This window comes from Lucilia cuprina, chromosome 6 (assembly GCF_022045245.1).
Source record: "Lucilia cuprina isolate Lc7/37 chromosome 6, ASM2204524v1, whole genome shotgun sequence".
In the NCBI taxonomy this organism is placed as follows: Eukaryota; Metazoa; Arthropoda; class Insecta; order Diptera; family Calliphoridae; genus Lucilia; species Lucilia cuprina.
In genome coordinates this window covers 233,764-252,412 of record NC_060954.1, presented here as the reverse complement: position 1 = coordinate 252,412, position 18,649 = coordinate 233,764, and the positions used below count along the sequence as shown (strand labels likewise).

Genomic DNA, 18,649 nt, shown 5'->3' with positions numbered 1-18,649 from the left:
ATCTACTGCTGATGAGTTATAAACCAGACCAATCTCAAGTTTTTCCACGAGTTTCTTAGTCACCTTTAAAAGCGACGAAAGAAAATTAAACATTTTGGTAAAGATTGTAAAGATAAGTTAATTGAAGGTGTTATAATGAAAGTGTTTAAAAATTATTTTGACTTTCATTACAAAGATTATTTGTATAAAAACGCCTACATCGTGGAAGCAAGTAACTCAATTTAATCGAAACAATTAAAGCGAGCGGACAAACAAATGTACATACGTTGTGTTTGTTTATTAAATTGCGTTCATTTTAAATATTTCTGAATATTTGTACACTTTTCAATTCTGCAATGAGAAATTTAAATTTTTTCTTGATATTTTATTTGAGTTTGTGTTTTAAATACTCATATCCTGTAATGGGATTTGCCCTCAAGGATTTGGCAACAAATACCAGTGATGATGGCGCTCATCGTTCATCCCGTACACGCACGGAAGAAGAGTTCAAATATGATGGTCGCATCGTAGGTGGCTTTGTGACATCAATTGCAAATTATCCCTATCAGGTTTCATTGCAATATCACAATGCTCACATTTGTGGTGGTTCAATTGTGGCTCACAATATAATTTTAACAGCAGCTCATTGCATTGAACAGCCCTGGGATACGGCAGCATTTCGTGTACGTGCCGGTTCATCTACACATCAGTATGGTGGTCAATTGGTCGGTGTCCGTCATATATTTAAGCATGAAACATATAGCAGTTCGACACTGGATAGTGATGTGGCTTTGGTGGTGCTTAATAAAAATCTTACTTACACACGCACAGTACAGCCAGTCGAGTTGGCCACATGGGGAGAGCAATTGCCAAACGAAGACAATGAGTTCTTTGTAAGTGGTTGGGGGTTGACAAGTGAGACGGGACTGGTCTCCCCTCTACTCAACTACGTTGCTGTACGATTAATTAATCAAAATACTTGTTCAAAGAATTATCAATATATTGCAACAATCAGTTCAAAAATGTTTTGTGCTGGTTACCCCCAAGGTGGCAAAGATAGTTGTCAAGGCGATTCTGGTGGACCATTGGTGAGTTATGTTTCATCATCGTTGCCATTGTCGTCATTTCTATTGGCGCCAACAACAAAAACCGATACCAAACCAGCATTCGAATTACAAGCAAATGCTTTGAAACCCAAACAGTATGGTATCGTTTCATGGGGTATGGGTTGCGCTCAAAAGAGTTATCCAGGTGTGTATGCCAATGTGGCTGCCTTAAGGCCTTGGATAGATGCAAAACTAAGAGAAATTAGTTATCTGTAAGTTAATTTAATTTTATTTTATATTTAACTATGTATTTAATTTGTAAATAAAATGTTCTCATTTAATGTATTGGCTTTGAAATTGTTTAAGTGAAAATAATATTTAAAAAGATCTCATGTATAAGTAAATGTGTTTGAAACAAACATAAAAAGCCTTAAAAACAATTAGTTAAATATCCAATTAACACTTTATTTTAACCTCAAACAATTTCATTTAGTTGCCTTCTAGCCAAATGACAGAAAAGTTAATTTTAAATGTCAATTTGAAATTGAAAGACATAAGATTAAAATAACTATAACTAAAACAATGACAAAAACAACCAGAACAATCCAAATACCAACAATTCCACTCGCACAACAAACAGCAACAACAATAAAAATGGTCTAAAGACAAAACAGAATAGAAAAAAGAAAATAATAAAACAGAACGATATAAATACAAGATCCATATAAATGGCAAATGGAATGGTACAATAAATATTTTGTAAACAGGAAATACAAAATGAAATAAAATAACAGACAGACACACTCACACACACTTTCAAACATAGAAGCGAATAACCAAAGATGAGAAAATAACTATAAGTATGTATGTATGTAGGTACTAGGAATCCAAGTATGTATTCTACATATACTATACAATGTATACGGACTATCCCTGCAGTCATTGGAACAAGTTCCTCATCGAAGTGTGACAATTTTTAGTTTTTCTATTATCCATGAGTAACTAAATGTCAGTAATAATGTGGTATCGAAATTAATTTGTACTTCCTGTGTACCGTCATATTAAAAATGTTGACAGTTGATGCCTTTAAAGCTGCAGGAATGTAACTTATTACAATATTCATACATACATACGCATCGAACATTGATACAATACATTTACACAAAACTATAGAATTAAAAGGCTAAAAAAGGGAAATGAATGCTGTTCATGACTTTGTTGTTCTTAATGTTATTGGATCTGTTGTTTTTACTGGTATTGGTGTTGCTGTAGCCATTACGCCTTGTCCTTGTTCGAGTTTGTTCTCTAAAGTAGTGTTAGACATTTAATGCAATAATTCGCGCCATTACATTTCTTGTTCCAATTGCTGTTATTTTTGTAGCTGCTTTCACTGCTGATGTCTTTTCTGAATCTTTTGTCATTCTCTATCTCCTCCTTATATGTTTCGCATAGAAGACTTGAATGAGCATGGAATAGAAAGGCCTAACGGCAAGTATTTTTATGACCAACAAATGTTTCACTCCATTAAAAAAACTGCTGGGAAGCGCAGAGGGCTGAAAACAAGGACTGTATATAATACATATGAACACAAATAAAAATGCAAAGAAGAAGAAGAAATGCTCCAACTTAAATTAAAGTTAAAACACAGCTGCACTTTGCTCATAAAAATACACAAAAGGAAATTGTAATCAATTCAATATTTTATAGAAATAAAATAAATACAAGAATATAGAATCAATTGATTCACGCAAACATTATTTTGCCTTTTTTCTAGTATTCTTCTTCTTCTTGTCAAAATAAAAATCTTTGCAAAACTGCAACACTTGAGATCTAAATAAATACTGAAATTAATTTTCTAATAGAAATATTGACGGTCAATAGATGGGAATGTTTTTAATGCATAATATGTATGTATGTGTTCAGAATCGCTAAAAAATGAATTCAAGATAAAAATCGAAATAACATTGTTATACAAACGTATTTAATTTGCAAATGTTTTAAGATATGAATATTATAATGAAAATGCATGCTGTTGTTATCATTGTTAAAATGTTTAATTAAAATTTTTATATGTAAAATATAAGTTCAGGGCAAATCTAAATAATTATGTTTTACTTTTAACTGAATGTTAATAAATAGTTACATTCTATTTATAAACTTTGTTATTTGTTTATTTATCTAATCTATGTTTATAATTTATTGCCTACAATTCTATTTACAATTTAAAAAATTCAGTTTAAGATGTTTGTCATTTCAATTAAAATTTTTAATTAAACTAACAAAAAAAAAAACACAATAGTTTATGTGTGTCGTAATGATGTCAACAAATTCTAATGTACACATACACCTGCAACTTCCAGATCATCCAAAACACATAGAAATATTTGAAGTTTTACCATTTATATAATAAAAATCTTTTAAATAAAATCTTTATTTTCTTAAATTTGTATAACAAAACAATTAGTCAAAAACTCGTTCTTTAAAGATATATATGTATATACATATTTATGTATTTAAAATACTAAAACTACTTATTAAATCTGCCCACAAAAATCGATTGTTAAAGAAGGGCCTATTTTATTAGGAAAATTATCGATCGAAGGAAAAGTTGGAAACATACTGAATTGATATAAAATAAAAAAAAGAAACTTAATTTCTGGAGAGTCAAACGATTTTGCGATAATCAAGCAAATTTATGTAACATATTTATTTTCCTTTAGCGATAGTTTTAGAGTCTAAAAGACAAAATTGTTTTTTAAGGACCAAATAATATTTTAAGGGCTGACCTTATATATTTATTAGTTTGTGTGTTGGTCTACATAAATATAACACAAATGAAGATGAATAAAGATATTTCAATAAAGTTTTCCTTTATATAGTGTACATTCCTCTACATACATATATATCAACCATTCTCTTTCTTAAATGTTAAATAGTTTTTTAAACCTAAATAAACACAATTTAGATTTGTATTAAGTCATAAATTGTATCATAGAGTGGATATAAAATCTTAAATGAATTTCAAATATCGCATATTTTGAGAATTCTTTAATAATTTATGAAATGATAAATTATCACCAAATATTCATTTTATTTTTGTTGACTTGTGATATAAATGTTGGTTTTAAAGAAATATTGTTTGGTTATTAAGACCAATTACAAATCTGGGCTTTCTTATATTATTTTTTTAATTTCTTTAAAAACCGCAAATCTTTTAAAATTTAATATTAAAATCATAAATTTTTTATTAAATTTATTTATGAGCATGCAAAATATGTAGATGAATGTATTTGTGTACATTAGAGCAGTAACTTACGATTATACTTTTTACAAATGTATATTAACAATGTATAGGTTAATGTACTATTAATCAAATTTCATAAGAATGAACTATATTTAAAAAATTTTATGTTAGTTTGTCTGAAAGGAACATTTTTTTTTACTTGTTAACTATAATGTCATCTTGTTTTTATTTCTTATAAATAGCTTTACCCTAATAGAAGAAGTGTAAATATACAAACATGGGAACAGAGGTGGCAAATTGTACTTTATAGTACAAGGTGTCTAAATTGACAAACAATAATCTAATAATGGATGTATATTTTGTTTATTTTATAATAATATTTTCTTTAATTGTTCCATATTTTAAACTAAAAAATCCAAATTTTAAAAATTAATTATTAACTATCGATTTTGTTATTATCTCAATAAAAAAAACCTTAACACATACCCTGTATAATTTTTAATAATTTATTTATGGTATTTTTCTTTTCACATAATGTTTATAATTTTTTTATTGTTCTCTAAAAGTTGTCGGTTTTTAATTGGACAATATATTTTATAAGTACAGACGCCGCTATAATTCTTTTGTTATATTGAAGAGTAGTTAAAAAATCTGAAATGTGTTAATATTTCAGAAACATATTAAGTGAACCATTCATTTTACGTATTCTTTCGTGAGCATATCTTGCAAAGATGACCCTCATTCGGACAAGGATTCTGTTTGGCAAACATTTTTGAATTTGTTTGTTAAAGTAAAAATTTAATGAATTTTATAGAACATGTGTTAAAAATGAATTTATTTATTCATTCAAAACTTCAAGTCTGTTGTATACACAAATATAAGGCGTTATTTTATACTGTAATATATGTATGTGTCTGTTTCTGCATCTACTATGTGCATTAGATGTGCCCAAAGTAAAGCGGCTATCTTTAGTTGGACCACATTTTGTTCATTTGTGTCTAAAACTAATTTTAGTTCAATCAGATAATGGAAACCCGTGCTTAAAATCGATTTAAATGGGGTAATTAATTTTACTTTTAATATCAATGTCAATTTCTTATCTTTTAGAGATACATATGTATCGTTTCACGTTTAGAAGACAATCAATATTTTTTGGACACCTCTAAAGTACATACTAAATGTGAAAGTTTTGTTTGTATTTGTTTATATTTTAATATACTATTGCATATATCAGTGGACGTTATTCAAAAACATCTATCTTATATAATACAAGTTTCAGAAAAACTATTTTTTGTAAATGATTTACCAGACGCTTTAAGCGATAAAATTATTTCAGTTTTGTAACAAATTTATATCACAGACTTTTTTAAAAATTTTTGCTATCAAAAAATCATTTTAATTCAAATGTAAGATAGAAAGTATTGAATATAGTTCCTTGATGTGTATGTATGTTTTTCCCACAAAAATAATTGTATCTTCATGCTCACTTCGAATGAATGTGTTTGCCTATGTATATGTACATGCATACATATGTGACAACATACGTACATATACATATATGTAAGAGTGTGTATGGATGTAGATGCGGGTTAGTTGAAATTGTAGTGGAGTAAATATTCAACACTCAGGCCCATGTAGACATTGTGCAAATAACAAATGCTTGAGAATATTTAAAAACTTAATAAAAGATTTTCTTGTACAGATGGTTTGCCTACAAAAAACCACATGCATCCCAAGGTTAATTGTTGGAAAAATTATTATTTCTTTTTATCTTAAATCTTAAATGAAATTCATGGCAAATTGCAAAAAAGAAAAACAATTATCTGCTAAAAATTTTGAATTTATAGATTTACAAGTTTCTACGAAAACTTAATTAAAAAAACACACAGATATGTTTAAAAAGGGAAATTAAAATAGTTGCAATCATAATTAAAAAACTAAACATACTTAGTAGTGAATGCACATAAATTAAATTTCTTGAATATTTAAAGCTTATTGTTAATTTTGAAATACTTATATGCAAGTAGAATTTCGAAGGCTCATGGCTGTATGATATTTCATCTTCTTTTTTTCTATAAACTTTTCAATGAAGATATCTTTGACCTCCTAATTAAAATATAATATCATCACAATTAAGTTTTTTACTTCCTTAACATTTACTACTTAAGTTGCAAGTTTAGGAAGTGTTGATAGTGTTTTCAAACATGATATACAACGAGTGTAAAAAATCAACTTAAACAATGAAAATTTTATAACGTTGAAATAGAGGATGTTAAAAACTATTAAAAACATGCACAAAAAAAACTGGCGAAAAGAAATAAAGCAATTGAAACAGTAACAAGAAGAAAACTTTTACTGTGTTTTATTTCTCAAAAATAAAAAAACAAGAAACTTTGCATTTTATACTGGAAGACTAAGAATAACGAAAGAAAAATGCAACATGTTTAACAACAATATTTATATACACATTAGTATATTCATATGAACACTTACATATCATACATGTATATTATAATGTGCTGAGGAACAGCCTTTTTAAGAATTTACTGTAGTAATACCTCTCAATCGATGCGTATTAATGTACTGAATACGTGAAAAATACAAAATATTTTTTTTTTCGAATGGTCCTCAGTTTCCTAACATCGATTAAAAAATTGTATAATTTGTAAAAAATGCAATATCTTTGATTATTTTGATATTTGGTTTGGTTCTTTTTAGAATTTTTTAGATTATTTTGAAATTTATATACCCCTTATAATTCATTAAATTTCGTTTTGCGCAGCAGGAATAGTCCAAAAAAAATTAATTATATTTCCCGAGATAAGATCAAAATTTCGGAATTTTTGAGACCCATTTCGAAGAGATTGTAGAAACATTTTTTTAGCATATTGTACTAAGATCACTATTTTCAATTATTGGTAGGGCACTGGGGAACAATTGTTTTTATTTTTCTTGTATTTAGTACATAAATTCACATTGTTTAAGAGGTGAGCACTCCAAAAAAGTGCTCACGGTACATCTTTATGTATAAACATATTCTCAAATCTAAGTTTTATGTGATTATTTAAACCGATTGAATAAAACTTTTCTACCTAAAATATACAAATTATTAAAAATAATAAAATAATGACAAATCTTTTAAATTTCACTAAAAACTATTAATTCAATAATTCATTTTAATTATAAAAACAAATTGAAATACTAAAAAAAATATTATTGTGAGGAAATTTCATTCTGTGATATCAAATCAATATCCTGATTAATTTGAAGCCATCAAAAGTCATATAAATTACACTATTTAAAAAAAATATTATACAATTTGTAGTTAAAATAAAATTTAGCCTTTGAGCAATATAAAAATTAACAAACGTAGTATGTATGTATGTATGTATGTATGTATGTATGTATGTATGTATGTATGTATGTATGTATGTATGTATGTATGTATGTATGTATGTATGTATGTATGTATGTATGTATGTATGTATGTATGTATGTATGTTTATAATAGGACATTCTAGTTGTATATAAATGCGAATAAAATATCAATAGATATGTTTGTATGATCATTGTATGTATGTGTTTGTATCATTGCAAAATCATCATAAACTAATATCACCCAAAGCAATAATATTTGAAACAGCCGGCGGTAAACATAGTTGCACTAATAATCTTTAATATTCTGCATCATTGGAAACAAAAAATATATAAATTTTATCTCTACTACCCAATGTTCCCCTTTCTCAAGCCAATAACAACCGTTAGATGGACAAACACGGTAATGACACCAAAGTATAGTAAATACAACCCCAAAAGTCATCAGTATTATAATCATCATCATCAGCTTCATCGTTATTAGTGTCACTGACATTTGCTGTCGTTGCTAATTTTTAAATTCATTTAACAGAAATGAATCGTTCAAATATAAAAACATAAAATATGTATATGTAAATGTAAGTATTAGACTGCACCAAGTGTAAAACATACAGTCTAATTTTTGAGTTATACATCTGTCTGTTCCATTTTGTATCCCAATTCTTTATATTCCAAAGAATTAAGGGCTTTAAATATTAAAAATTTGAATAGTTTGTGAAATATGCTAATTTGAAGTAAAAGGTTAAAGTTAAAGGATTTAACATATATATATTTTTTGGGATATAAAACTGATTATTAAAAATATAGTAACGCATATATCGGAATGATAAAATAATTTTGTGTTTGTTGCAATTTGACCTTAGTTAATGAGTTGTATGTGCTCATCTAATACATATGTATGTATATACATATAACAAGCAAATATATACAAAGTACACAGAGGAAAAAATGCGTTTTAAAATTATACACGCCTAGTACAAATTTGACACCAAAGAGTTTATTATTTTTCAATAACATCAGTTGTGCGTATAGCAGTCAAATCAAATACAAAAATATACAAACTAGTCGACTTTATCAAATAAAAAAAATGTGTTGTCAAAAAGAAGGTTGCGTTATAGAAATGACAAAATGATAATAATATGATACAACGATGAGTTGTCAAAATTGCAACGGTGGTTATCTGGTTGTTATATAAATTAAATACACATCTGTTTTCTAAATGTTTTCTTCGGATTTTTCCCACTGTGTACTCGAAAAATTCTCATGTATGCTATACATATATCTGTATATGTATGGTTTAAAATAATTGTGAAAAGCAAAATAAAATTATTTCATTTTTTCTAGTTTATTTTTTCTGCTGAAAATGTATTTGTTTTTACAATTCATTATAGATCAGCGCATTAAAGCTTATCTGTATGGATGGGGATGTGTGTGCGTGTGTAAGAGTCTGAATACATATTTGTATGATTGATAAATAATTTTAGCCTGCACCAAATTGTTTATTAACATATCAAATTGTGGTTTTAAACAATGATGATAATTTTATTTATTTTCCCAATCATTTTTGTAAATATTAATGAGGCTTTATTTCATTTATTTATTTTTTATTTTTGAATGAGTCTACGTTGGTATTTGTACTATATATACATCTGTCCATATATTTACTACTCACTAATGACGACTGTGAAGTTGTTTGTCCATTATAGCAGGAAATTATGTTAATTTTTTTGAACATTGTTATTATTTTGTTGTGTTAGTAAATAAATATTTTACATAAATATATGAATATGCGATCCTGAATGTATGTATGTGGTTATTGTTATGTTGTGTAACAAAGTTAATAATTTCGAAAGCAAACAACATTTGTATAAACAAGTAGGAGTATTATATTCGGCAGTGACAAGTCTTAGTTTTAAGTAAGTTCTATAAAAAATAATTTTGTATTTTTTTAAAGGGTCAATATCTCAACCTCCGGTAATCATTTAATCGTCAACTGTCAATTTATTTTTAGACAATATTTGCAAGGGTTGCTCATATATCGCTTAGTTATTGAACGATTTTGCTTGTTGAAGATTTAAATAGGAGAGACATTACAAACAGATTGGCAAACTATTAGATAAACTTCTCACGATAGTAAAGGGTATATAAATGCAAAAGTATCATATATTACCAGCTAAAATGCTAATGGAATTATACAAATACTGAAAATACCACCAATCAAAATATATTTAAATAAGTTATTTATGAAAAAACAAGAAGGAAAGTATAGTCGGGCATGGTCGACCTTATAATACCCCACACCATGAGTATATTTTTAAATTTTTATTTTTTATAAAGAAACTTTTATGTTGAATGTTACCATAATTCCAAAATATTTAAGCAATTTAAATTATTGATAAAAAAACTAAAATTTCTAAATGAGGCTTTATACTGGTCAAATATGGGCCGATCCTCGGTGAATTTGGGAAAAGGATATATTTTTAAATAACAATTAAAAATAGTCTTGTTGAGTTTCATTGCGATACAAATGGTTACAAGTCAATTTTAGACGTTTAGGACATTTTTTGAAGGGGGTTTGTATGGGGGCTAGGGTCAAATAAGGGCCGATTCGTATGAAAATCTGTAGTATCATTTATACTTATTTAAAACTTATTTGTGGCAATTTTTAGAGAGATAATAGAATATTTGGCGTAATTATGGCATAAAAAGTTCAAATCGGGAGGTACGGTTGTATGGGGGCTAGGTGAAATAATGGACCGATTTGAACCATTTTCAATAGGCTTCATCCCTGTGGATGCTTGGTCGCACATGTCTTAATCGACTCAAAAAATGATTCTGAGTCGATCGGTATACTTTTAGGTGGGTTTTTGGCCAATATTTTTGTATGTTACAAACATCAGCACAAAACGTGGTGTAGGGTATAATTAAGCTCATTATTTTCCTGTTGAATTTATATAGTTCTTGAAATTTAGATTTTTCTTAAATAAAATTTATAAAAGATATTTAATAAAGTAAAATTAAAAAGGAATCATTATTTATTTGGACTAAAGACCAAAATAGATTGTTATTTTCATGACAATACAGAATTCAAAATCTATTAGCATTTTGGAAAAATTAAAGAAACAATGTTAAAAAAAGGAAACAAGAATAAGAATTTTTAATCTTTAATTAAAAATGCTGAAATATATTTGGTTTAGATTGTTTTATTAGGCGAGGGATTTTGTTGATTTAAATTTTCTACTTTCATTAGAGTGTTTGTGTATGTGTGTAAATTCCCAGTTTTCTACCAATTAAAAGTTAATGAATATTACAAAGCCCCAAACTGTGTTATTATCGTTATAAATATGTATGTATGTACTCATACAATAAACTTTTATTTGTGTGTAAGCCATGGAGTATGCCTGTGAAGATATGCATATATGTGTTAGTTGGAGTACAATGTATATACATATGTTTAAGTAGGTATGTATGTATATTTAGGCACTATATCTAATAAAATTCACCCAAAAGCGTTTACTTAAAACACCTTTATAAACGCGTAACTCATTAAGTGTTACATTTACTATTATCTTTCATCATAATAATGTACTCTGGGTACATTGTGTCGGTATTTGTAAACATGTTCATAGATTTATATCATTTAAGTATGTGTATGTTTTTGTATATATATTTACATACACATACACATATTTATTTATATTAAATAAGGTGACTTCCTATGGATTTGTATTTCTTCAGCTAATATGAGGAATTGGAAAAAGTTGGAAAAATAAGAGTTCCTCTAAATTAGGTCATGATGAATTTTATATTTAATTAAACCTTGTATACTTTTTGGGGTACATCTTAGCCTTTAAATGGTTGGGACCAGTCTACTGTGCATGTTTATGAATACGGATACACGTATGTATATGTGTACATTTATAAAGGTATTTATGCGTACATGCATAAAGATTATAGATCATTTTGTGGTCTGTATAATGTCACATTAGATATAAAAACACACATACATTTGTACCTACATGAACACATTTACAAATACTATAATAAATTTTGTACAAACTAATGACATTAACTGGTATTTCAAAGAGCCTCATCTAAGACTTTACGTAAAGGGTAACGAGTAGTATAAAAATGGGATTATATATATCTATACGATAAAAAGTCTATTGACAATAAAAAAGTTAAAATGGGTAATTAATGTTTGTTTTTATAAAACATACTGTTTCGAAACTATTCGTGAGATTAGAACTTTAGTAATGTTTTGTTTGTTTGCTGTTTGGGTGTGACTTTTTTATAAAAATGCATGAGTATTTGAATCTACCTTTAACCTTGTTTGTTTCGTTGTTAGTCTAGTGATAAAATAAGTTGACAACCTCATCAAAAGTGTAAATCATAAACTAGTTTTATGACAGAATAAGTGACAAATATTAAAATATTATTTGGGAATATTGTTCTGTCATTGACAAGAATTATCCTTTTTTATAATGTCGGCTCTCTGAACTTAATAAACTACAGATTGTCCCTTTGGAGGGGTATTTGAATTCATTAAAAATGCCAACATTTAAATTATATAAATTTTTTCCAATTTATGTAGCAAAACATAAAAAGTCAAGGTAAATACGAACATACTTTTGTTTTAAAAATATTAAGATTTAGATCTTGAAATGCTATTAATACCGCATGGCCTTATTTGGAAAATAAAAACCTTAATTTGCTCTAAACAACAATGTTTGTTAATAAATTTTAAACTTACCCACTAATTTAAATCTACATTCATAAATTTTGGATTATTTATTTAGGAGGATAAAAAATTTTAGTTTACTAATGGAGAGTACTGGAGACGTAAGTGTATTAAACTAAGCATTTTGTATACATATATATTTATGTATACACACATGTAAATGCTACCCTGATTCCTTAAAGGATATATAAAGTTTGAACATTTGTATGTATGTATATATGTGATCCTCCAGAATTACTTTTCTAGTTCGTAACCAAAGATGGATTAACAAGGAAAAAAAATTATTTGTTATCCTTTTTGGGACATACATATGTAATTATGATAAAAGTCACTTTAGAATACACTGTCCATAAAAACTGGATCTAATATAATCGTCTATTTGTAAATAGTTTAAAGTTCTGCAGGGCAGAAGCATTAAAAACTGTCGCCTTGGTAAATGCCCAACTATTTCAGACATATACAAAATTATATATTCATGTATATTATATACATATTATGTACATATGCATGTGTGTATATTATTATGACAACCTGAATGATGCCTGTCGACTGGCAGAGAAAAGAACACAAGTGTGAGTTTTCAATTTCAAATTTACAATGTTTATCAAAGTAAATATGTAGAAAGTTACTCATATACATACGTAAGTATGTATGTATATTGAAACAGAAAATGTACATTTGTATGTCCTGGATACATATGTATGTACGAATACACATTCTTTAAGGCAGAACTATAAACACATTCTAAGTAAATTAAGTAGTGTGTATGAAAAGAACCTTGAAAGCACTTACTTAAATAAGTAGTAGTTGTAGTGGAAGTAGTAATAATATTGAGAATTCTATAATACATGCAGCATAAATATATACGTATATGCACATTCTTATATTTATATTATTATATGGGTAACTTCAAGATATCTTTTGTTATTATTATGTTAAATATTGCCAACAGCAATGTTGAACAACAGCTGAGCAATAATGTCAACTAAACTCACTACTAACATTGTTGGTGGTATTAGAAAAACGTAGAATTTTTTAAGGATATCATTAATAATGTTTTGCATGGATGTGCCTATATGTTATTATAACTTCGCGTTAAAATTTACCCTTAATTGCTAAGTTTGTGGTCGTTTTAATGTCATATTAAGTTCACTATACAAAAACACAATATGAAATACTGTAACAACATGTATGTATGTGTTCATATTGTAAATGCATAAATATTTATGTGTACACAAGTCCATAGAACGTTACATACAAATGTATGCATGTGTGTGTGTATGTATGTTTGTTAGTTGAGTTGACACCTTAACTTTGGGTTTTGATTATATTGAAGTGCTGGTGCGTAAATATGGAAGTGAATGTTGAAAGGTCATTAGAGATTTAATTAAGGAAACGTAATTGTTTCATATGAAATGAATTAAAATAATGGAAATACATTAAATATGTTGAAGAAAGACAACATTATTTGAGTTTTTTAATTTTTGAGATATGCATATCTGCATACAAAAAGTGCGTATTACAGATGTGTTGGTTTTTTACAATGGTCCCTATTAAGCATAAGTATTATTTTGAATTAAACAATATTAAGTTATATTTACTTTACTTTTAAAACGAACTTACAAACGAAATTATTTTAATTAATTAAATAAAAAAAATAAAATGTTCTTCTTTGTTTTCCATCAATTTTATTGGTAATAAATCATCAATGTAATAAATTTAGCTTGTTATTACTAAATTTATTACATCATATTTCAGACAAACTTACATAGATACATATATCTACATGTATACATATACCAACATACACTAATAAACAGGGAGAAAAAATAAATATATTTTTATACACTTCATAACTAACCGAAGTAAGTCTATATAAAATAGGTGAATGCTTATATTGAAAAACATGCATATGTGTGTTCAGTAGGGGAGTTACCAAAATTTAAAAATATATACTTTCAAATACATATAATGGATTTTCGAAAAGGAAACATCGGTTTCTGAACGAATTTTCCAAAACACTTTCTATAATCTTTAATCGGTTTCATTTAAAAATATCATATTTAATTGTTATTTTTTCTGTTGTCCAATTATATTTTATGAAGCCAATTTAATGTTTAAAGAATGGTGTATCCCTAGTGTACACACTCTCACACCGTCAACAAAATATTGCATTATGCTTACAAATGTACAATCTCCACATACAAACACAAACTAACATATTTCGCCAATCAACTTTCAACATTGTATACCTCAACAATCAACATGGTTACGGTTGAAAGCACTTTTAGCTTTTGACGTTTTTTCTGTATCCCAGCAAAAAAATGGCAAGATATGTTTTGAATAGTTATTATTATTTAGACTCCAAATTATAATATTGCTATTTATGAGACTCTTTTTTGTTTTAATATTTTTATGATTTCTTTTCATCATGCCATTACATATGATTTGTTCATAGTAAGAAAAACTGCTTGCTGGTATATGAATATATGTTTTGCTTGTTGTTATTACATTTTGCAAGTTTTTCTATGTAAATTTGAAGATACTTCCGATGTAGTTATGGTTGTTGTTAATTTTCGTATGCATTGTATTTTGACCCAAACAATAGTAAGTCGATATGTTTGCGTATGGTTAACTTTAGCAAACGTTTACAAACATGTATATACATATAAACATACACCTTAATATTTTAGTGATCAGGCATAAGAAGGCATCAGTCGGTCATTCATTTATTCGTCCAAGTAACCCACCAAACAATCAGACAGCCAACCTGTCGGTAACTAAAGTTCGACCTAGTCAAAGAGTTCGAAATTATCGTTTACATTCAAGTGAATAAATATGCACAGAAAAGTACAAACAAAAGTACGTACATTGGAAAGGTTGCTCTGGTTGGCTGATGACTTTAGTTGTAAAATGTTTGTTTCATAAACAAGCATATACATTTAATAGCTATACCCAGTGTGCTTTGCTACCTTTAATGTAATGAAATAAATAAGTTTTATGTATAGTAAGTATCTGACTAGTCTAAGGGGTAAACCATTAATGTTTGAAATATCTATATTTGTGACAAATTTTATTGTCTGCTCTGCATGTTATAGTTTGAATAATTTATATGACGGCTTACAGACCGCTATTGCTGGTCCCCTTATTTAGTTTTTAACTATTTGTATTGATATTATTGTTTCTTATACGAAAGTTAAAGACTCAAACTTATTTAGTGTCCCAGGTATTAAAAATTTAATATTTACTTTCTATGGGATATGACACGTCCACATATTTTAGAAAGTCTATTTTCAGCAAAAATATTAATATATTGATTAAAGGTATTTTTGCAAAGTTTCATGATGGATTCCCAGATATACGTTTTAATTATACTGAAGATTTCAAGAACTTCGATTCAGTGGTTTAGCCACCTAGAAGCTACAAACATACAGATAAACAAACATACATAAATGTTTGTATATATAGATATATAGATTTCAAGAACTTCGATTCAGTGGTTTAGCCACCTAGAAGCTACAAACATACAGATAAACAAACATACATAAATGTTTGTATATATAGATATATGCAATTTATTTTCGTACTTGTAGTAATAATTGATTTAACTACAGAAACACTAATGTTACCAACAACAACACTTTATATGCATCGACCTACATAAATACATACAACTATTTATACATATACATATGTAATAAATATAAACTAAGAGAACAGTAGCAAAAACAACAAATGGCTGCAGAAAGCAAAGAACAATATAAAAGAGAATCCTTCAAAAAATTTCATTATACATGTACGTGTAGTTTGTTGGTCGCCTATGTACTATGTGTGTGTGTCAGTATTTTGTATTTATCTACTTTTGTGTATATTTTTTAATCAATACATGCGTAAGCACTCAGTCAGGCCCACAAAAATTAATTGATTGGAATATTAATAAGAGCATTTGATAGAAAGAAAAAAAAAAAATATATATATAATATAAATATATAAAAAATATATATATAATATATATATATTATATATATATATATAATATATATATAATATATATAAATTATATATATATAAATATAGTATATTATTTTTGTACTATAAAAATAAATAAAATAGAAATAAATAAGTTGATTCGAATCCAATAATACATGTAAGCAAAGGCGCAAAAAGAACACGTTGCTTTCTGGTAATCAATTCGAAAGAGTTAACTGTTTACAAGTTTTATAGCTTACAAAGTTTTAACTAACACTAAATAACAACAGTAAATTAACATTTAAGAAATATTTACCCATACATATGTACTAACATATGTATAAGTATGTTTGAAATGTTTTTATACACTTAAATCGTCCGTATATTTACTTATGTATATATGTAAATGCAGATGTACATTTAACTACACTAAAAATTGTATCATCTTAAAAATTTAAATTTAGTAATTATCAAACATACATTATCTAGAAAATGCATACCTAAATGAATCGATAATATTTTTATATGCTGTGATTTTATTTTTTGTAATTTTATTAAAAAATAAAATGAAATATTTTTCGTTTTATTTTTCGCTCAAAATAGCTTATTTTGTAGTTTTAATATATTATTTGCTGAAAACTTTTTTGTTTTAATTTTTGCTTAGAGTGTGTATCATAATTATATGCAATTTAACTATTTTCGTATGGTAATATAATTGTATATTACCATACGAAAATTGAGATTGTGCTGATGTTTGTAACGCAATTTTGAAGGTAATTAAATTAAATTTGGCGCAATAGGGCTTTTAAGTTCGTAATTATGTTTAAAATACTCGTATCTCGACAAAAATATGCAAAACCAAGTTCCATACTAGCCTTAATCGCCCTAATGAATTTTATAAATATAGTGGCTCAATTGTCCTTAACCGCTCTAAAAAGTCCCCTTCAAAATTATAACTTAAATGTCCACAATTCTAATTCAAGCGTAAATTGGCTTAAGTTTGTATCTGAGGCAAGGTACAATCCAACTTAAATGTTTTTATTATGAAAACAAAAACATTTTACTTCTCTATGGTCTGCATTGCCCGACTATAATGTCTACGTCAAATTAAAAATTTTTAATACTATAAAATTTATTGCCTCGCAAATTGAAACATACAAATTCCGAACAAAAATTAATATTTTCTAATTTTTGCAGTTTATATTATATTATATTTAAATTTTAATTTTCTTTTATTAATTTAAGTTTGTCAATAAAACTTTCTTATATACTTTGCTACCATTTAGCATACTATAATGGTAAAAAGTTGTTATTATAAAAAATTATTTTTTTTTTAATTCACATTTTTTGGAGTTGGTTTTTGATAAAAAATCGATTAAAAAACGGTACCACAACTCTTTTATATATATATATAATATATATATATATATATATATATATATATATTATATATATATATATATATATAATATATATATAGTATAATATATATATATATATATATATATATATATATATAATATATATATAATATATATATATATATATTATATATATATATAATATTATATATATATATATATATATATATATATATATATATATAAGTTGAATAATAAGACTTCCTAAATTAGGTGAATAATAAGACTTTTCTTTAAAATACCATTCTAATTAAATTTTTTATTATTTAAATAAAATCATATCTTCTAGAGAACTGGAACACGGAAAATATGTGTATTTGATATAAAACGGAGTATAGTTTGAAAGGAGGATGTATACACTTCAAAAAACAAGAAATAAACCTAGGCCTCTATCGGGCCTGTTGTGCGCTCCTTAACCAGTGTCACAGGTGGGAATCGAACCCACCACCTCCGGTCTACCAGACTAGAACACTAACCACTAACCTACCGGAGGCCACCATAATAAGAGAAACAATGTACATCGGATTACTCCAGAATACAATGTGCGTATACTTGTTGTAATTAATTATTAAATAAATATTGATCATACGTATTATGTTTTTTAAACATATGCAACAAGAAAACCGCATTCTAATTAAAAATTGTTTTTTTTAAACGAAAAATAGAGTTTGAAATAGTTATATAAAAATAATTGATATTACTTTTTATTGATCTGAACATAGATTCTTGGACAATTCTTAAGAATGATTGGTAAGTAAATAAATTTGAATCTACGAAGTAATTTGCTATAATATTTCAACTGTGGATGCTGAAAAAAGCTTTTTTTCTCTTCTTTTACAAGAGAAGCACTAAAACTGCTATGGACTCATAAATG

General features: G+C 26.8%; 1 protein-coding gene across 1 annotated transcript; it reads left to right on the top strand.

Annotated features, from left to right (window-relative positions):
- The first annotated feature begins 232 nt into the window (after positions 1-232).
- LOC111675702 (trypsin delta) lies at positions 233-18,317 on the top strand. Its single transcript, XM_046955665.1, has 2 exons — positions 233-1,297; positions 18,065-18,317. The coding sequence occupies exons 1-2, from the start codon at positions 336-338 to the stop codon at positions 18,099-18,101; spliced, it is 999 nt and encodes a 332-aa protein (XP_046811621.1). The 5' UTR covers positions 233-335; the 3' UTR covers positions 18,102-18,317.
- The last annotated feature ends 332 nt before the right edge of the window (positions 18,318-18,649 follow it).